At 36.2% G+C, this 22,038-nt stretch overlaps 1 protein-coding gene across 1 annotated transcript in view; it reads left to right on the top strand.

Annotated features, from left to right (window-relative positions):
• The window catches only part of ARMC3 (armadillo repeat containing 3), a 56,092-nt gene that overhangs the window by 17,283 nt on the left and 16,771 nt on the right, over positions 1-22,038 (top strand). The window contains exons 8-12 of the mRNA XM_072328943.1: positions 1,185-1,379; positions 2,161-2,344; positions 7,458-7,610; positions 7,728-7,833; positions 21,276-21,525. Coding sequence (XP_072185044.1) covers positions 1,185-1,379; positions 2,161-2,344; positions 7,458-7,610; positions 7,728-7,833; positions 21,276-21,525 — 888 coding nt within the window. The remainder of the gene's footprint in view (positions 1-1,184; positions 1,380-2,160; positions 2,345-7,457; positions 7,611-7,727; positions 7,834-21,275; positions 21,526-22,038) is intronic.

Consider the following 22,038-nt stretch of genomic DNA (forward strand, 5'->3'; position numbering starts at 1 on the left):
CGTCAATGTCTATGAAAACATTAGTTGTCGCATTAACTGTGAATATATAGCTGATCTGACTATACTCATGTCCAACCTAATGCAATTATCCATGCTGAACAGCAACGTGAGATCAGAATCAGATTCAGATGTGTTTTCAATTAAATATGTATTTGTTTTCTTATTTGGGAAATATTAGTCTTGGTAATGAGAGTTATAACCAGTCTATCTAAAAGGCTGGAATAATTATAGAACTATATTAGTAATTTCATTATGCCTTCTTTTGGCCAGCAAGTCCATAGTTACGATTGTGAACATCTTTCTAATGATAGGTGGATGCTGTCAACAGCTACTTTCCATACTAGAGGAATAGATTTGTTATTGGCTATTTTCACACTCAGCACTAATGTCATCCATATGCTGCTTAGCAAAAGAATGGTGCATTTGTATGTCAGTTCTCTTCCAAAGCTTAAGCGAATCAATTCAATAATGGATTCCGTTTATAACTCTATCTCTTTTGGGGCATCAGAGCATGTCTATTCAGAATCACATTTTACTCTTTCTCCTTTTTTACTATCTCGCTGTCTTTGTTGCAGAGTATATCTGGATAACTGCACCTGGTGCTTGCTTATATTGATAAGGATAATTGCATGCTGCACATGTGCAATGAGCTATTTAAAAGCAAATTGTAATTTATTTATATTTTTTCTATTTTAATATAATCTACTACTGTCTTTTTATTAAGCAGCATATATTTTGTTTAAATTCAAAAATTTTAATCATTGTTTTATAATTATTGAAAGACGTAACCAGGCAACCACAGTGTAGTGGGAAAACTATTTTTCCTCCCATTGAGATAAATAAAAATGATGAAACTAAATTTTAAAAACTTTCTTAAAAAAATGTGTATGTTGAGATAAATATGGCAAAGCCAATGTAAACAGGGTTGTTTAGCTAGGGCTAGATATTGCAGTGTATACCTCAATAGCACAAAATGTTTGGATTTTAATGTAATGCGGTGGAGACTGTACTAAATTTGATTCATGGACAAAAAGGAAGAAATGTTTAGAACTGCATGTTCTTAAGTATTGACTGCTTTTTGTATTTTTGAAATTAGATTTTTGATGTTCTTTCTATAAACTCAGGAATTATTGTACTGCTATATTCTCTATTGCTAACATTCCTTGTTGAATATTTTACTACAGGATTTTCAAAGCCGTGCTGCTGTTTGTGAACTGAATGTAATCCCACCCTTGCTGGAACTACTGAAATCTGAATATCCAGTTATTCAGTTGCTAGCCCTTAAAACCTTGGAAGTAATTAGCAAAGACAGAGAAACAAGGATAATACTGGGAGAAAATCAAGGATTAGATCATCTTCTGCAGATACTGGAAACCAATGTATAGTTACTTGCCTTACAAGTTTCTTGTTCTTGCTGCTAACGTTTGTGTGACTAATGAGAAATATTGTGCATGTTGTGAAAAAAAGGTAACAGTAGAAATAGCTTCTTTCTTGGAGCTAGCTATGATGGAAACAAAATAAGCAGGCATACCCAGCTTGCTACAAAAAGCAAAGGGATTCAAAAAAATGTTTGTTTGTTTTATTGCCTTATTTGTGATACTCTTTTGCATTTGCTGTCCTTTCTCAAATGATTGTAAATATCAGGCAAATTTGTGGTGTGCTTTTTCATGATGTTTTCTCCAAAATCTTCATTAGATGCTGAACTCTGGTGCTGGTTTGCAGTTTGAGTACTGATGTTGTTTTTTGAGTTTCCTTTGATATCCATGCCTTTAAATATAATTTCCTTCCTTGGAAATGACATTGTTTATGTTATTGTGACACTCAATATAGTGCTTCCTGACTTCACATGTCACCAAGGGAAATAGAATGAATTGAGAAATTTGTGAAGTTATTGAAATTCTGAGGTGACAGGTCCTTTCTGAATACTTGCCTAACCCATTTAGATATAAATGAGAAATGTTTTTGTTGTTGTTTTTACAGTTTTGAATAAGTTGAGTTCTAAAGCACATCAAAGTATATATACAGAAGGTACAAAAATGAAAAGATTTACACTATAATCAAACTGTCCAAGAGAAAGTTATGACAATTATCCTCCAAAGTTAAAAGCCAAAGATATTTTAATTGTGGTCTGAAGGTTATTTGGGCTTTTTTCCTCACTAGGAATTCAGTGATCTACATGTGGAAGCTCTTGCTGTGTTGGGAAATTGCCTTGAAGACGTGCATACTATGCAATTGATTCAGCAGACAGGAGGCCTTAAAAAGCTACTTTCATTTGTTGGAGTCTCTACTGTTCCTGATATTCAGAAGAATGCAGCAAAGGCAATTGCCAGAGCAGCTTGTGATTGTATGTGACTTTAAAAAAATCTGTGTGTGAGAATTTGTTTATGAAGTAAATTTCCATCCAGAATTAGGTGATATTATCTGATTGAGGACAGTACGTCTGTAAGAACACATTTAAGTGAAGGATCTTGGCAGTCTGAGCAGCAGCTGGATAATGTTCATATATAATATGAACATCTAAAGATTAACTTTAGATTGAGTTATTTTTAAATGTAATGTATTCTGGCAAAATGCTGTTCTCAAATAGGAAAATAGGATAAAATACATAGGTCTGAAAATATGGCTTTCATCTTTTGTTTGGTGATGCCAGCTAACTTAAATCTTAAACCACCTCTAGTGACATAATTTCTCATTGATATCAATTAAGACGTAGTTGTAAGCTTAGTTCCTTTTGTATGCAACTGCTAATCTAAATGTCAGGCAATTGGATATTACGATATCAAGATATTGGATATTAGGAAAAAAGTCTTCTCAGAAAGTGTGATAATGCATTGGAACAGGCTGTCCAGGAAAATGATGGAGTCGCTGTCCCTGGATGTTAGGGACACAGTTTAGTGGGCATGTTGTTGACGGGTCGACAGTTGGGCTTCACGTTCTTAGAGATCTTTTCCATGATTCTATGATTAAGTTTCAAGTACAAATTCCTTTAATGAGGACATGAAAAAAAAAACAACATTTCAAATGGCTTGAAGATTAATATTCCCAGTGGGGTTAAATAGTTTCATTGTCATATTTTATAATGATTCATCCTATGGTTCTTTTGGTAGACTTTTCTATAATTCTCCAAGGAATCCTGAATTAGACAGTACACACTCATCATTATTTTTGCCCACAGTGATGCTTTTTAAATAAATGCACTTTTCTAATTCCATCCATGCACTGGTTTCTGAGTTGCAATTTCTGCCTAGTACAGCTATATAAGAAAATGCAATGTAAGAAACAATATACTTCTGTCTTCTGTACATTTTGATTTTGTTAAGGGATTTCGATAACAGTAACTATGACTGCAGAGTTTAAATATTTTGTTCATATTCCTATCATCTCGTTATATCATGGTTTTAATTTACATGTATTCTACAAGTATCTGATTTAATACACAGCTAAAATAACCTCTCTACAGTATTTCAGACCTCCTGTCTTTCTTCTTCATCTTCTCTTTTCCTATTCTTTTCTCACCTTCCTTAGTTTGACTTTCTGAAAATTTGTAATTATTTGGATTGTAAATTATATATTAAAAGAGTAGAACCTACCTTTCCCAGTATTCTGTTTCAGTGTGCTTTTATCTTTATCTGCTGGAAGCTTTGCAAATCACAGAAAATTATTTTCTTTAACGTTTAGATATCAAAGATGGGAAGGAACCTTCTTATGCCAGTGTTTTCTTAGTGTATTTTTCCAGCATTGTTATTTTATTATGCTACTTAGGACTGTCAGTATCATTTTTATAGTCTTGTGACAGTCTTGTAAGTGGTATGCTATGCAGATTTATATTTGCTCCTGCTACTTTCTATCGCATCTTCATCTTTTTTCATATTTATTTTCAAATAAGCATAGCCTTCTTTCCCTCTTTCCCTCCTTTTTCAGTTTTTGTGGCCTAATATTTTAGCAGCTGTTAGTGGAAGCATGTCTGAACACAACATTTTTAAAGCACGGTGGCAAGAAGTACACATAATATATTGCAGTATGGCATATGATCTTATATCATTGAATGTTACCGTCAGCAAAGATGCATCTTCTTGTCATATATCTTTACAAATGGAGTCAACGTGGTTTCATTATAAAGGTTTGCTCTCTTCTTCAGCCTACGACAGTTGGTATAGATGGAGCAAGCTGGGAAAATAGATCAGAAGAAGATTTAAAATATTTTCTTCCAAGCTGCAGAATTTTGGTGACAACCAGTTAGATAAAGGACGATATGTAGTGGTGCAATAGAAACGCAATCCAGTTGCTATTCAGCATGACCCCCAGAAATATTGAGTTTATTTCAAATACCTTGAGCTACTGATCTAAAGTCAGTCTTCCAGCGGAAAGAAAAGTGATGCACTGAGGTCATTTAAAAGAATACTGCAAAAGCAAAAAGAAAACACATATTTATCCCAATATGCAGATAGTGCTTTTTTTTCTTTTTTCTTTTATTTTATTTTATTTTTTCTGTTTGGATCATGGTTGTAAATCTACCAAAAGGCCTGTCCAAACAGCAGCTCTGATTTTTACTATACTAATATTTGACTCATTGTAAATCCAATGTGGTAAAACATAACTCTTAAGTTCTCACATGGCTTTTTCATTAATTTGCGGTAGCCATACAGGAGCCCACATTTTTCAGGTTTGATAATTGATTGCATTTTATGAATATTTCCTGCATACTTGAGAAAAAAAAGACTGATTTTCATTAAATGAAAAACTATACTTCTGCTATGATAGAGCATGATTTTTTTTTAACCTTATTAGCTATGCATACTGTAGTATCTGGTTTTGAAATGATTAGCTTTTTCCTGATGTGATCATAGCAAACAGTTTTGTTTTGTGCCACTATCAACCATTTAGAAAGGATTCCTGTAACTTGTTTGTTGATCTTGCTGTTATAATGCAGGCTCAATCACTTAAGAGCTATTCTCTCTATCAGAATATCCTACCTGGTACAAACACTATATTCAATTCTGAGTAGCATCTTCAGGATGCTACTCTGTTTAAGTTTAAATTGATCACATTTCTAAACATGATTATTCCTTTGACACTGAAAATTAGTTTTGTTCTACAGTGTTATTTTAAATTTAATGTGTTAATCTATCAACAGTTCTACTTTGCATACTGAGATTTATAGTGGTAAATTTTACTGTGATTCCTTCCTTGCCCAGCAAATAATGCAGTCACCTTGCAAAACATAGTTTAATGCTGTCAATTACTGAATGTCTGTGAGCAGGTTGTTTGGACTGTTGCTTAAGGAGTGCCTGACTTTCCTCTGACATATCACAACAGCAAAATGCTATGGAGTGTATATGGAGAAAGTGATGACTGTGCTCACTCAAGTTTAGTTTCACACTGACAGACTTCTGGTTTGAAGCTGTCTAAGTTCTTAACATATATCTAAATGCAATTCATTCCAACCCGGAGCATATTAAATGAGTATTGTAACCTAATTAACATATGATAGTTTATAATATGAGTTTTTATTTGTCTGGGTTATCTCAACTCAAGGTCAATGGGAGTTCATGGTAATAGTTAATGTTTTTTCCATTTGAAATTGGTGTAGCTAGTTCCATGAATTGACAATGGAGAGATGAATGGATGGTCAGTAGAACTCTTTGATCATGACTTTACAGTAAGAATTGGAAACAGGAAAATCCATTGAAAAACAAAGGTTAGCTTGTGACAGTGTCAATTCACGAAATACTGGACAGAGGTGTTAGTACTCCAGGCTGTTTTGGTTAGATGTGCCTAACTATTTTAAATTAAATGAAATGCATTCAAATGACCTAAGGATCAAGAGATCCATCTCTGTAAATGTTGGCACTGAATGTGAGAAATGCCTAAAGACAGGATGCTATTCAGCTCTATATTCCTTCTGTTGTAAAAAGCACAGGGAACAATGCGTACAAACAGAGGGCCAGTATAAAATATTCTTCCCTTAAGAAGAATTGGCACCTGGATCTTAAAATCTTAATAGTTTTCATCTATTTAGCTAGCTAGCCAAATACAGGTGCATAATGCTTACAGTAATTCAAAATCTGTTTTTCTCCATCCTTGAAAAGTTCTTTATTCTGCTTAAAATATTTTAAACCACCATTTTCACCCATTCAAATGAATTATTTTCATGTCATATAGGCATAAATTATCTCTAAAATGTAACAGTGTTTTCTATTAACTATCTTTAAAGACAAGAATAATTGTAAAAAATCTGTGTAGTACTGAGTAACTCTGTACAAGAACCAAATTATTGAGGCATGAAGAACCTCTAGAGATCATTATTAGGGATTATGGACTACTTTGGCAAGCAACAGGCCAGCAGCATACTTGATTGCTTGTCAAAACGGTCTGTAATCCCAATTAAGGCCCTCTCTTGAGAGCTTGCTGATACACATCAGGGTTGTGGCCAAGGTTCTGCAGATGCTTACAGTTCTCTCTGTTTTATCTGTTACATCTTTTAGTTTGTGACTTCAATTGCATATCTCTGATGATTCTAAAAACAGTTAAAATTGATCTAGAGAGGAGAAAACAACATCGAGCCTTTTTTTTTTTCACAAGAAAGCATTTAATCACATTGTTTTTCCTTTGGTTTTGTGGACAGATTTGTTAACGTCCATTCACCATAGATTTAGTTTTATTTTAAAGAATACTTCCACTATTTTTCTTTGTTTTTTCTTTCTAATTTTTTCTTTAGACAACAGACTACACAGAGACATTGATCCCTTAAAAAATTAACTGGTGGTAGTGCAATTTCCAAATGTGCGTATGGACTTCATGGCTCCTCAATTTCTTTGATACAGTTTAAAATTTTACCAATTAACTGTAACTTCAGGAATGTAATTAATCTGCTTCAAATTATGTGTGTGGTTAAACGTTTATTGACCCTTGTAACTGTAAGGTTTATATGCTGTCCAGTGCTTTTGTAAGGAAGTTTAACTCAGATACCTGTATGCTGGGAGAAGAGAATGTCTGGACCTTTCCTCCAGACTTCTGATCTAATCCATTCTGGAATGAATGAGGTTGTTAGCATGCTTGTCAGACTCCTGTGGATACGTTTGATCTGTGTCAGCATTAACTAAAGTGTAATCTACTGAATGGAAAAATCTCTATTAATCAAACCTGTAGGCATTGCAATAGCAACTTATAGCAATCAAACTTTGCTTTCTGTTATATAGGCTATGTGTGTTTAAAGCTGTATTTAATAGGTATCTTTTGGACTTGATTCAGAGTTCACTGAAGTCTAATGGGTTTTGGATCACATCCTTCATGCACATTTCTTAATTGCTAGTGTGTCTGTTAGCAAAATGTTCTCATTTTCATGGTATCAAAAGCAAATTTTTATAGGAAGTAAGTATATGAAATCAAATTTGTGTTCTCTTGCTGACTGGTAAAATGAACGCAGATTAATACTATTGTTCTTGTTTTGTTTAAAGCTGAAAATAGAAAAATCTTAAATGAGGAAGACATTGAGAATTGTCTCATAAATCTTTTGGAAGTTGATGATGATGGAGTTAAAGTTGCTGCTTCCCAAGCTATTTCTGCCATGTGTGAGAATGTAGCTAGCAAGCGTGCATTTGGACTCCAGGGTAAGTAAGGTGGGAAATGAGAATCTGTGTTTTTTTTTTTTGTAAGGAACATATTATGACTTTGTAGATTGCCATGGTTTATTTAAATGTTCATGTATACAACTGTTTGTTTTAAAGGTATTCCCCAGCTAGTACAGTTGTTAAGCAGTGATGATGAAGAGGTAAAAGAAGCTGCAGTCATAGCATTAGCCAATTTGACAACAGCCAGTCATAGTAATGCAAGGTGAGTCTGCAATAATCAAATTATTATTTGAAGCACTAATTTGAATGCAAATGGTAATGTTTGGGTTTTTAATGAATGTCTCATCTTGTCCTTATCCTACAAAGCAGGACTCTTGAATTAGCCTGTAAGGCCTTCTGTGGTGCTCATGAGTCATCTGGAATTGGTTGGTTCTCATCAGGTTTACAAATGTTATGCTATCCTTGCTAATGTTGGCTCTATCAGAGAGAGGTATGAAGCAGATGTGATGAAAGCAGAGGTATAGGTCATGTTTTGAAGGGAACATATGACAAAAATATGACTCGTATCCTAAGACATTAAATGTGGGGTGGTTTTTCAAAATTCACTATCAGAAAGTTATTTTATAAAATTTGATGACTCATCAGTTTGTTTTTTTTAACTGATTTGTGACAGTTGATACTCAGATATTCTGATACTGGTGCTGTCATTCTCTTCTTATTGCTTCCCAAGTAATAAAGAATGCTCATAGTGCATTCTCTAAAAGAAGTGTACTGTCAGTATCCAAAGTAATTAACAGTGGTTGGTTAGCTGACTGTAAGTTCCAACATAATTGTACCAACTAAATTCTATTGTCAGTTGCAGAGTTCCCAACTCTATTAAAAGTTCTGTTCAAGGAAAAGAAACAGAGCAGTCTGACATATATGAGCAATCACATGTAACCAACAAACCATAAAATAAAATTCCTTAAAAGTTTCCTGGAATATACTCAAGGAAGTTGTAATCCATTCACAAGCATTCTTTGAAGTGAAAAATAAAATAACGCACCAAATAAATTATTTGTTTCAATTTATTGATTCAGCTCTAATAGTCACCGGTATTCACTTTATGTTGCCAGATGGAGCCATAATGTGACACAAGAGAATAATATTCTGTTTTCAGATTCACATAGTAGATCTTTTTTTTCTTTTGGGGGTCTGATTTTCTGCTCTCCTCATGTGTGTGACTCCACTTGGTGTCAGTGGGAGTCATACACACATAAAAAGAGCACCGTACTGGAGTCCAGGGGTCAAGCTCTCAGCTCTGCTACAGCTGTTTTTCGTAGTGCAACCCTTTGAGGTTTCACATTGTGAAAAAGGGATCTCTGGAGAGTTTCAAGTTGGTATAGCAGCTTATGCCAACTCATTCAGTTTCTTTTGCCAGGGAGATAGTCATGACATTGTTTAGCTCAACTGCTAGAACAATTCTCTTAGATTTCAGGCAGGGAAATAGCTGTCTCTGTTCCTCTGAATTATAATTGCGGCTGTGTTTTTTCCTGCTAGGCAGTCAGGAAATTGTAAAGGTGGCTTGCATATACTTCTCTCTCCTTGCAATCCAGCTCCAACTACAATATGGAAGCACCAGATAATCTAATCACAGGTCTTCTGTGAAAATCAGGAGGCAATAATTTACATTAAATATGTATATTGGATGAATGCCATGTGACTATATAATTACTTCAAAGCTTCTTTTCTAAATCAAAACCGTTAATAAGTCATAGATGGCTCCAAGTGTGACTGGGATCTACAAATGAATATATAGAATTGAAACCGCAGCTGATACAAATTGGTATAGTTCCAGCTCACTGACCAACTGCCTGGCCCATATTTATTCTACATTCAAATAACTGTGAAAAAAGTAGTTTGGAAAAAATGCATTGCAGATTGAGTTACCATAATCATATTTCATTCCAGAATATTTGGTGTGTCTATCTTATAAATCATTGGAAGTAAGTGTATATATAATGAAGATGCTGATATACTTTTTTAATGATGTGACCTTGGTGTATAATTATGTTGACAATATTCAGGTCCCAAATTGGACTAATGAGACTAGTGTCCTTTTATTGGCTATGTATTTGATTCTTGTTAAAAACCCTCAAAGAACATTAAATCATAAAGCTAGTAGTATCAGGAAGACCTCACAGGGAAAGCACCAGAAAATGGCTGCAGCAGAAGGGAAAACCACTTACTCTAAGTGTGTTTTCACTATTTACCATCCCACCAGATCACAAAATTTGTTCTTGTTGAACATATATACTTGTGTTCTGCTGTATTTATTTTTATGACTGTTGTGGCATGTGTTACATTGATTGAAGGATATGTACCTCTCCCGTTCATCGTATACAATGTGTATTAACAGAATGCAAATAGACAAAACACTGCTTGCTTTTGTTTTTTGGTTTTTTCCTGGAGAATCATTGTTGTTTTTAGGAATATTTGATGAAGAAAAGTTACTTGCTTTTCTTGTAATATGGAAGAAAATACAAGTTAAAACAAAATGTATACTTGACTCCAACAATAGCTATCTTATTAGGAAATAGTCTTCCACTGATTAATAACACAAGAGCAGCACAGGCAATGGGCAACACTGCCCCCCACTAATGTATATTAACCTTGACCTCTAGGTGCTTCCCCACAGCAATGAAAGGCTAGTTCTGCACTCCTGCCCAATCAATCCTTTGTTTCTCAACTGAGACAGCTAATAAAGGTGTCAAATATGGTAAGGCTTTTGTAATTAGAACACCTGTTCACAATGTATGGGACAGAGACTAGGTTGTCATTTTACACCAGTCCCCGAGCAACTGTTATTTGGCAAAAATAAATAAACTGATCAGCGACTTCAGCCCCCATCGTATTTGAACAAAAGGTCTAGAGCAGAAGAGAACATGAGTCCAATACTAACAATTTCACTGGAAAACGTGGATATTCAATATAGTCTCTGCCAGAATACATAAAAATTACTGTAAGTAACTTTTAGTATGTTCCATCATTTAACCTTTGGCTGCACAGCTGATGTTATGTCATGCTTCAGTAGCACATTAAAAAAATACAGTCAAATGCCTCATTAATTTAAAAACTGACATTGTCAGATTATGATTTTATCAGAATTTTATCATCAAGTAGGATGGCATTTTTGTTGTTCTCTATGTTGATTACAAGGTCTTTGTAAAACAGAAAACACTCGGGTAAATAAAAAGAAAATTGCAAAATTTTGAGCCATATTGCGACTTAGAATCTCATGTACTTATTCTAACATATGATAAAAGTGGCTTGGGGTTGTTACTGTGCGCATTGCTCTGAGACCACGCTTGTGATATATGCCAGAATTGGTTTCTGATTCCCTGCTTCTGGGAAGAAAAAAATCATGTTCAACTATTTGCATCCATTTAAATTTTTTTAATCCAGAATGGTAACTTGCATTGTTGAAAGCCGTATACACTTATATGGATGGTTGAATGCCATTTTATAGAATCTACGGAGTCCGTCCTTTTTAGATGTATCCAGGCATCAGGAAATGTAGGCACAGTCACTTCAATGATGTTCATTATGCACAAATTGAAGAATTACGTATAAATGAAGAAACAGCAGTGCCATCTATTGGACAGAAAAATAAGTCATTCTGCGTTACACAACTGCCTCCAGAACAACCGTTTCACTTTCTCTTCTGCCGACATTTTCCTGTTTAAAGTGTAACCAGTTATTTTTGCACTTCGTGTATTTATGGTAAGCTAGTCATGTTAAATATAAGAATGATATCGGTTCGAAGTAACAAATAGAAATAAGATATCGAATGTACCAGTTAGGTATTATTTAACTTGACCAGCCATTTCCTTCAGCATTGTCTTAGCACAAATGCCATTTCTGATAGCTGGCTTCGTAAATCTGGCACTGTCAGAATGCTGGGCATCTACTAGAATTGCCACTAAAGGTAAACATATATTCTGAAATGTATTGCTTTGTACTAACTAATTAACTCATTAACAGCCTCCATAATATTTGTCTTAAATTGTTTATTTTAAGTGCAAAATTTATAGCATTCAGTTAATTTGGTCTGGGGGAAGAAAGGAAAGCATGGATTTTCTTTTTCTGTACTAGAAACTGCAGGAAACTGTGGTACCCTTTGGACTGACAATCTGGCAAAATATTTCTCCTGGGGTTTATAATTCATGTCATGCTACACATTTCTAAGTATCCTATCCAGGCTCAAGATAGCAAAAATATCATACAAAAATCAGCAAGGCTTAATGTTACATGATTCTCTCTTGAATTCTTCAGAGGAATCTCTGGACCTATCTACATCAGGAAAACTACATTCATATAGGCAGTTATAGGTATTATTACAGAATCTGAATATGTGCTTTGTGATGTGCACGGAGATTTCTGAGATATGTGAGTAGACTGAGAGCAGAAAGCTAGGCTGGGAAATCACTGCTTATAGGCAGTGCCCACTGAGGAGCAAATGTGTTTCTCCCTTGACTTATATCAATTTTGCATCTATTCCGAGCTGAAATTCATATTCTGATCTAATGATTCAAAATATATCCTTGGTCCTCAATGTGTGGGCAGTGCCCACCTATAGCGAGAGTCTCCTACCTTCTTAAAGGGAGATTTTCGTTGTTCACAGTAGATTTGTTTTTTTTTTTCTTTTTTAGAATTTTTGGCTGTCAAGGAATAAATTAAAAGGCTGTCTCATTTTCTTACGTTTCAGATTTTGTTATTGTCATTAAAAAGTAATGGTTATTGCCATTAGGTATAAATATCATTAGCAATCTTTTCTATTAGAAAATGGAAAACTTAGTCATACATTCTCTCTTTCAAGACTGTTGGTGGAATCTAATTCACATAAACAGATGAAAACTGAAGAGCCATGAGATAATATATATTTACATGAATGTATGTGTGAATTTATGAGAAAAGATGCAAAAAAATCCTAGTATGTGAATGCTAAATTTAGAAACACATACAGGTAATAATCCATAATATGGGTTTTGTCTTTTTCATTGTTTAACGTAAGTTTGTAATCCGGAAGGAGGAAATCAACAATGGAATTCCACTAGCTGTATTGAATTAAGGTAATATGTTTTAATACTGACCCCTAGTGACAGAATAATCTTTTTGAGCTACAGCTCTGCCACGATAAGGGGAGTTTTGTGATATGTGTTGTTATTTTTCCCATTAGTGCCTGTTCTGCTGAGCTCTATACAAATACAACCAGTTAACTCGTGCCATGAATAGATTCCTGTTTTGACTTTCTCTTGCTGTATATCTGTAGTGTGGTGGGGACTTTCTAAACAGAAAAGACAGGACGGTCATTAACTACACAAGCTTTTCTGTACAAGTTACATATTGTTTTGATTGAAAACTGCAGAATGTTTTATGGTAGATTTCTTCCTTGTTAAAAAAGCTGAATCAAAGCTTAATGCTGTGATGTCATGCAGAAATGGGTTTGCTCTATGACTTTAACATCACGTCAGTTGACTGGTACGCAACTCATGGACTGTACCCTAAATCATCTTCCACTGATAGGTGCAAAATGTTTCATACAACCACCTGCTGTTCTTTCTTAGACTTGTGAATGTGTGGATATGTAATCTACAGACCTAGGAACTATAGACACTACAGCTGCATTTTGTACAACTCTTTTTTTTTTCTTTATTTTTAATTTTAATTTTTATTTTTTGGTGAAAGAAAACTATTTTGCTAGTTGTTTCTTTTTCTTTTTTTTTTCTTTTTTTTTTTTTCTTTCTTTTTTTTTTTTTTTAAACGGTGTTGCCATCAGGAGTTATATTGAAAACAGAGTTCGGTGTATTCATGTCTAACACAAATTTCATGTACCATATTCTAAGTCTCACAAGGACATAAGTGTCCTCTGAAGTGTGAATCCCTGCAATGACATTCACTGGTACTCACTGAGTTGAATTAAAGGAGGTAGAGGGTATCTCACCTTGGAGTAAATTTCTGACAAATCCATTGATGTTTTTATATATATATTATCTTTGTAGCTATTTACTTATTATGAATCTAATTAAACATAAGACATTTAATGATTTAACTTATTTTAGTCTAGTTTGAAATTATTTAAGTGCATGTAAGAAAAGAGCAAGTCTGATTATGCAAACTTCTGTGCTGCTGTGAATTTAAGCTGTGCGCCGACTGTGGCTTATTATCTGATTAGAGGCTGTCATATGCACAAGAGAGTAAAAATAAGCTTAAACAAGTAACTTAAAACCTTTAGATTTGCAGTTTAGGTAATTTATGTTAACGTAGTACTGTATGTGTACTTAGAGATTTAAATTTTAAGAAAGAGGAAAATAATGTAAGTTCCTCTGCTTTGAATCATTCTGTGCACTTGAACCATTAGCAGGGCAAAACAGATTGCTGCCATTTGAGATAAGTTAGCGGTTGTCCAGAAGAGATTTAACCAGAAGGGGTAGAAATCTCAAGTTTCACAGTCCAAGTACTATTTGTAGAGAGACTGACTTGGCACAGTTTTGTCATCCTCCTCATCTGGTGCTTCCAAAGATGGAGGGAAGCTGCTGGCAGCTCAGGCACTGTGTTTCAAGCAGTTGGTGTGGAGACTCTGCTCTGGCTCTTTCCTTGCTTTTTTCATTACACCTCCATGAAGCTGCTCTGGCAATTCCTGAATGTTCTCTGCTGTTTTGCTTTTGTGACAATGTGGATTCCAGACTCCCAACACTTGTGCTGTTATTGATTTTTCCATATGCTGTTTTTTGTATTAGAAAAATGAGAGGGGGGATAGCTTCAGCCCAGATAAGCTCATGAAACAGACACTATGTGAGATTTTTAAAAGGACTTTGCTGAATTTCATCCATTCTTCTAACAGTGGAAGCGTCAGAACTTCTTTATGGAGGTTGCAAATAAGACTATAATTGAAAGGCTCAGTTATCAGGAACAGATATTTCATTATCAGTACTCCTGCAATATTTCAAACTCAGGTTTGGGATATCGGGGTTCTAGTGGTGAGATCTTCATTACTCTGTCAGGTAAATTCAGTGACAGGCATCAGAAAACTTGAGTATATTTCTCAATGAGGGTCAGATATCGCAGACTTCTAACCCAGACAGCATAAGGTTTGATTGCTTCCAGACCACGATGGTTATTGAGTTCTGGGTCAGTTGATGTTTAAACAAGTTACTTAAAAAATAGGAATGGAAGATTCTGTTCCTGAAATGAGAAATGAATATTGTTGATGTAATTGATATTTGTTTTGCACTACAAAGAGCTCCCAAACTGTAGATCAGCTTCCCATGTGCTAGATTCTTACCTGGAATAAACTCACTGATGTTAGTTTACTTGGGATAGTGAAGAAAACAGAAGTAATGGTAATCATTAAATAAAATAAGAGTGGCTGTATAAAAAAAAACAGTCAGCTGGTTTTGCAAATGATTAAACTGCAAAGTGAACATTTGGCTAAATGCAGAAGATGTTTACCAAACATGATTACATAACAAGGTAAATAAAGAATTATCGAACTAATAGACTTAAGGGACAAAAAGGAATCTATTTCTTGAGGTTTTTCAGCTTCTGGTTAAGATGTTCTTTTTCAGTCTCTGAAGTTGCCTTCCAGTTAGAAATTATGTAATAGAGCTGGATCAAAAATGCCTTGTGTGAAAAAGAAGTCATGCGATTTAACACAGATAGAGTTGATTTAAAAAAATGTGTGTGTAATTAGATGCATAATTCTTATGCATAATTTACATGCAATTATGTATGAAAATGAGATATGCACATGCATAAATGGCTAGCTAAGCACCTCACACACAATCACAGTAATTTTGCACAGAAATTAAACATGCAGTTGCGAATTCATTTTGGAAAACTAAGTCCGTGAGGAGTCCAGTGGCCTTTGTGAGAAGGAAATCTATTTATTTTCCTGAGGAAAAGAAATGGGTTCGATTCTTCTTCAGTCAAGAAACGGAGAATTAAACAGCATAGAGTAGAACCAGAAGTAAAATTTAATACAAACCCATTTATTTTCAGTAGTGGTAGAAGGAGCAGAAACAAACATCATCATTTTTATGAACTGTCAATCTCACAAGTGTTAATTAAACCAGAGCAAATCCAGAGCAAACAGTGGTGTGAAGCTGTACCACAGCTCTTCCGCTCCGTCTCCAATCCATGTGAGGTGGCTCAGTTTAGCAGCTTGGGGGGTGGACTCCGTGGTTTCTGTCGGCAATTTGAACACAGACAGTTGCTCTCTCCATTATACTGAACCTTCTCTTCAGGAGGAAAAGCTAGCTGGGTCCGTCCGTACGCACTGAGAGAGTCAATAATCTGCTCTCTTTCTTGGGGTGGCTGGGCGGGGAGCAGAGCTATTATGCTTGATGTGATGCCAACAAAGCCGTGGCTCTTGCCCCAGAGAACCTGCACTCCTGAAAAAACAATAATCTGGTTGTTTAGTCGGATTTTTACTGATGATTGTTTACACAACGGCTCTCTACTGATTTCTGAGCTTTCCTATGGCACCCCTGACAATTAAAACAATGGCATATTGAGTTAAATGAAAATCATATGCATCCCCATCTTAACTGTTTAAAAATAGCTTGTATTGTGACATTTTTGGTAACAATTTTATTGTCTACTTTGAATTTAATTTGTGCAGTAAAAGACAGTGAGCAAAGCTTGTTTTCCCCAAGCTCTTAGCATTTATTCTTTGAGTTCTGAGTGATCTTACAGAGAATTTTAAAGTTTATATCTTAATAACTTGTTACAATGTATATTTAAAATTAATACTTTTAAGTTTTTAATATCTGAACATTTAATGCTTGTTTTTCCATTGATGTGTAAGAAAAATATTTTAGCTATTCTTGAATGTTGGCATTTGGAACAATTCAAATGTAATCCTCTTGTGCTGTATGCTCCAGTTAAGGTAAATGCCTAACCCTGTTAATTTAGACACCCTAATTATCACAGCAACGTATTTCCGTATCATGACATTTTAACTACTTTGCCTCTAATTTGAGCTCTTTTTTTTTTGTGATTCAGTCATCTTTTGCTTGTCAGAGAAAGGTAGCAATGTTAAATGCAACATCCTTTTATTCTTTTTCCTTTGTCACCATCTTATTTTTTTTTTTTCTCTCACCTCTCCATGATTAGGGAATTTGATGCATCTACTCATATAGGGGACAAAACAAAAACCCAAAAAGAATTTCTTCCATACTTAAGTGTTAAGTTGTAGTATTTCACAGTCTTAAGAACTTACATTCCTTCTTTTGGTTCCCTTTAGAGGTCAGATGCTGCTGTCTCTTCAGCACCTGGAGCTCTGTGACCCTTTTGTATTTTCCAGAGGACTGTGGGTAGGAGTGAGTAGAACTGTGGGTTCTCTCATACCTCTTCTGTAGACATCCTTTAGCAGGTCACGGTGCTTCCCCAAGGTGTTCCAGCTCCTCTTAAAATCGAGTCCCCAAAGGTTACTTTCAAATCTCATTACCTGCTGTTGTCACTTCTCAGATGAATTCTTGTTGCCATGTGATCTGCTGTGCTCCTTGATTAAACTGCAGTCATAAAATGGTGATTCAGAATGAATCTGTGTGGAAGTAGAATGCAGGATTGAAATAAATATGTATGATTGTCTAAATTGGTGATTCTCAACCTCTTTGAAGTTGAGTGGCACTTGAGAAAATTGGCTGTGCTCTGTACCTTGCTGAGGTCAGTTCTGAAAGCACAAGGAGCTGCACCTTGCTCGTTTGTTGAGTACCGGTGTACTTGTGTGCCTTATGCAGATTGTAGCAAATCTGCTTATAATGCAGTTGGCTACCTGGCTCTGTTCTGTCTGGCAATCAATAGGGACCGTGTGTTTATTAGGATTTTTTACTGGGGAATCCACATGCGGTGGGGTGTAGCACAGGAGTAGTAAGTCCACCCTTTGGTGAGATGTTGGCTGTATTACACCTGTGAGATGCAGGGATGCAATCCATGAGCAGCGGCTTTGTCTCATGCATTCTGGAAGTACTGGAATTTGCATGCATCCACTGCACAGGAAAAACAATCTGTTTATTTTCTGAATAAAGTGTGTGTGTACGTACTGTACAATGCTGTAAATCTGATAGCTTATGGACGTGCCTTACTGTGCATGGCTGTGCACGTGTTTGATGAGTCTCTCCCACACTTTGCTGGTAGGTACATTAAATCACTGATACATGTGTCACCGTGTAATGTGATTATATGGCAGGGTTCGCCATGTGTTTGCTTTGTATACTCTTTGCAGAAATGAGCGACCGTCAGCATTCCTGAGATTTTCATGTTTTATCAACAGTTTGACAGTCTTTGATAGTGTAACTCTCTCTTGTTTATGCAGTAATTTGAAGCTTGTGTTTACTTGTAAAATTTACCAAAATGTGAATTAGATTTTTGGTAAGAAGCCATTCCAGTAAGTGTAAAGTTTTCACATCCAGCTTTCCCCTATTAATGTGAGGCCAGAAAGTCAGCAAAACTTATAAAGTCTGTGTGTTTTTTTTATTGCAAAAGTGCTCAGATATGCCTGTATAGGGAGGCTTCATTACATTTTTGAAACAAAATGTACTAAAGAGATCATATAAAAAAGCAGTTGCATGGAAAATTCAAATTGCCACCTGCACATTTCCTTTGCTAATAACATTACCAACTTTTGTTTAACAGACAGATGAACCCAATATAAAATTACTAAGGGCAGACAGTACATTGGGCATATGCCTGAAATCATTTGATCACATTTTATGTACAAACCCAGTGGGAAGACAATTCAGTTTTTATAGTGTGCTGTTTTATAGCGACATTGGAAAAATTACCACTGAAATGGACTAAGATAACACAGATGTAAGATGATGCGGACAAAGAAATGAGTCTGTTCTCTAGTTGAAAGAAAGCCTTGGCAAGAAGGTTAACAAGAATCTTAAGTTATGGAATATCTTATGGTATTTGAAGAATGTAAACTGTATTTGTATCAGTAGTCTCTTTTGCCTCTGGCATAGAAACCAAGGAATACATAATGAGGTGGCAACTCCAAAACACGTGCCTATCCAGTGTTCGAGATCTGGATTTGTTAGAGGGTAGTAGTTTCCTCTAAGCTAAACCCACGTTCTCTCTTCTGGGGTCTGCATCAGTTGTATTCTCACTTAGGAGACACATCACCAGCTGCTTTCAAATATATTCTGTATCCCACAAATTAGGTGTGAAGCTGATTTGGGGAAAAAAGAAAAAAAATGGAAGCACTGTTCAGGTGAATGAATAGCAGCGTTAAGGGGCAGTGCTCATAGGCCAGTTCCTTCTGCTGTGACTGAGTTCAATTCTTGAGTAGCTATTTACAGTACAGATTTACATCTTCCAAATGCGGCCTCCAATAGTACAGCTGCCCACATCTGCTGTCTTCTGCCTTAATTTATTGCTTCCTCAATAGTGCTGCTTCAGCTTGGCTGTTCTCTTACCTAGCTCTATGAAGAGACCCTCAAAAGCATTTCAGCATTTGTCCCCCTGTTTGTTTGGGTTTTTTTGCAAACAAGCTATTTTGCTGGTCTAACTTAGACCTTCAGTCACAGGCTGCAGGTGTGGGAGCAGGGAGAATATTTGTTTGCTACTGATTGGCTGGTAGTGTGGAGCCACAAAACTTGGTATTAATGCATGAGTGTCCAACCTTTTGGCTTACATGGACCACACTGAGTGAAGAGGAACTGTCCTGGGATGCATATAAGTTGCTCTTAATGTAATGCCTCCTATTTATTTCCATGGAAACTACAGAAGATATAAAGAGCACAATAACACTATTTGATAGGGCAAATCCTTAGCTACAAAACATTACTTTTCAGTATAGTCACCACCATTAGCTATGCATTTTCACCAGCCATGAACAAGAGCCTGCAAGCTGCGCTCCTAAAATCAGTGCCAGTGGAGGTGACCCATCGCTGCCACTCCTGAAATATACCACTGACAGCCTCACTGTGCTCACTACCACTGGTTGGTCTCCATAAACATTCAGCAAGCATCACTGTATGTCAATGTGTGCCATTTTTTCTTCATGGAGAAATCCAATTCCACACCTTTGCTTCATCTGCACTTCCATGTCAGACACCATTCTGTCAGACTGCCCCTATGCTGCCATCTGTCTCATGGCAACAAAATGTGACAGTATTGGTGGGAAGGTTCTGCTCCTGCTGCCATACCACCAACATCCGCCTCTGCTGTCGTGGACCAACATAGTAAAGCCAGAGGCATTACTTTTGGAGCAGCCGTCATAAAATATATACTATCGTTAATATCTATAAGTAACAAAACTTATTTTAGTCTTTTATAGTTCTTAATTTTTTTTTAAGAAGAGAGGAGTAAATACATAAAACTAGTGGGAATTCTGACCCTGTTCTGTGAAAGTAACACATTGCTCCCTGGTGAGATGGCAGTGGTTGCAATTCTCAGTGAGCTCTCAAGGTGTTTGTCAGAGATTCCTGATGTAATTTTACTCTTCCTGTACTTCATCCTTGACAACTGTTCACAAATGTGCATACTGCCAAAAAGCAATGATGTGAGTAAGGTGTGACTGTGAAGCGAAGGATACTTTTCTCTGGTAAAACAGGGATTATAAAAGTCCTGTAAGGATACACGGTCAAATTTTTGAGTTGAATATCTGATTGCAGCCCTGTACATCCCATTGGAAAATGTGCAGGTCGTGGGTTTATAACAACTGAAAATGGTGCCACAAACATAAATTGATGGTGTTGTTTTTTTTTTTTTTTTTGCAATATTGAAACAAACTCCTGTATTTAAAAGGAAGGCACAGCTGGGTATTTTTCTCTCTTCAGAGCCCTGTGTGCCCACAGTTGTTTACCATCACTTGAGTCAGCACTGCACGGCACCACCCTCCTTGTGCCCAGGGTTCCATTAATGTAGTTGTCATTAGTAAGGTGCCAGCAGTTTGGTTGTGGCTGAGTGTTGGGTGTGCACAGGGCCACTCTGCTGGGAAGAGCTGCTGCCATTTATAGCATGGGGTGGGGGTGACTCGTTGCCAGACAGGCTGGGCTGCAGTTGGACGTGCCTGTACTAATGTGTCTGCTGTACTCCTGCTTCTGCAAAGGCAGCTTAGTAGTTTCTACATTGCACTGAACTGCAACAGGTTGCCCTGTAAGAATGGCAGGAGCTTGCTGTACTATTCATGCCACCCACTCATGCTATCACAGAAATTCAAGGAGACAGCAAAAAGAATAGCAATGTGATGTTCTGTGCACTAAAATCCTCATTAGAAAAAGTGCAAGAATGGTTATGTGAAGAGATGATAGGATTCAGGAGAGACGTTAAGCTGGAGCTGAAGATAGAGAAACTCAGCATCTAAGAAAAGTTGCAGGATTTAATTTGCTTATTTGAAACTTCTGAAAGAAAAAAAGTGTCCTGATAGGTTGAATGGCTCAGTTTTCATGCTTAGGTTGTGCCTCTTGAGCAGTGCTTCACTCTGTGAGTCAGATCTAGGTAAGGCATCAGAAGGAGGGCTTTCACAATTCAGCTTTTACCTTCTGTTTCACACAGTGATTAAGAGCATAAAAATTAGCCTTTCAAGTTATTGCAGGTAAGCAACATTTTACATTCTTGAAATGTAATACTAATTTCATTGGTAAATGTAACACAATGAGTGGAAATAAATGTCCTAAAAATAGCTAACAGTTTTTTTCTTCTTCATTTTCTTAGTGCTGTTGCAGAAGCTGAAGGAATCAAGCCTTTAGTAAAGATCTTAAACGCTGAGAGACATGGAGCCATTGCTAACGCTGCTACAGTGCTAATAAATATGGCCATGCAAGAGCCTTTGCGCTTAAGTATTCAGAGCCACGGCGTGATGAGTGTGCTCACAGAGCCACTGCGTTCTGCCAGCAGCCAGGTGCAAAGCAGGGCAGCACTCACCGTGGCTGCCTTTGGTTGTGATGCTAACGCGAGAAGTGAGGTAAAAATCTCCAAGGTTGGGATTGTTTGTAAGAATTCTGAGTGCTCAAGTTCTTGTTACGCTTACTGAGAATCCCTGTATTTTGTTTGTCTGCTCTAAAAGTCCTTGGCTTCTAGATAGTAACTAGTATGATAAGCTTGTTCACCTCCATTTGTTATAAAGACTTGGAAAAGGTTTTCCTTAATTTTTATTTTTACCGTTGTGTTTGCCTGCACAAATTCATGCTACACAGCTTTCCTGTAGCTTCAACAAGTTTCTGCCAGGACTGTATCTTAATCCTTATATTTATGAGTAGTAAACATTAAGGTTTCTTTCAGCTGCAACTGACAGCTGCATTCTGAAGATGAGAAGTTCTTGTTGCTCCTCTGAGTGTTTTATTACTGTCCAGTTTCAAGGCCTGAATGGCAATGCCTAATTTTGATTTATGAGATATTGAATGTGCACAGAGTAAATGTGATTCAAGCAAAACTCAAAATGTAATTAATTCCTCCATCGGTAGCATTCAGCTAGTTG

The sequence above is a fragment of the Excalfactoria chinensis genome, chromosome 2, assembly GCF_039878825.1.
Source record: "Excalfactoria chinensis isolate bCotChi1 chromosome 2, bCotChi1.hap2, whole genome shotgun sequence".
Lineage (NCBI taxonomy): Eukaryota > Metazoa > Chordata > Aves > Galliformes > Phasianidae > Excalfactoria > Excalfactoria chinensis.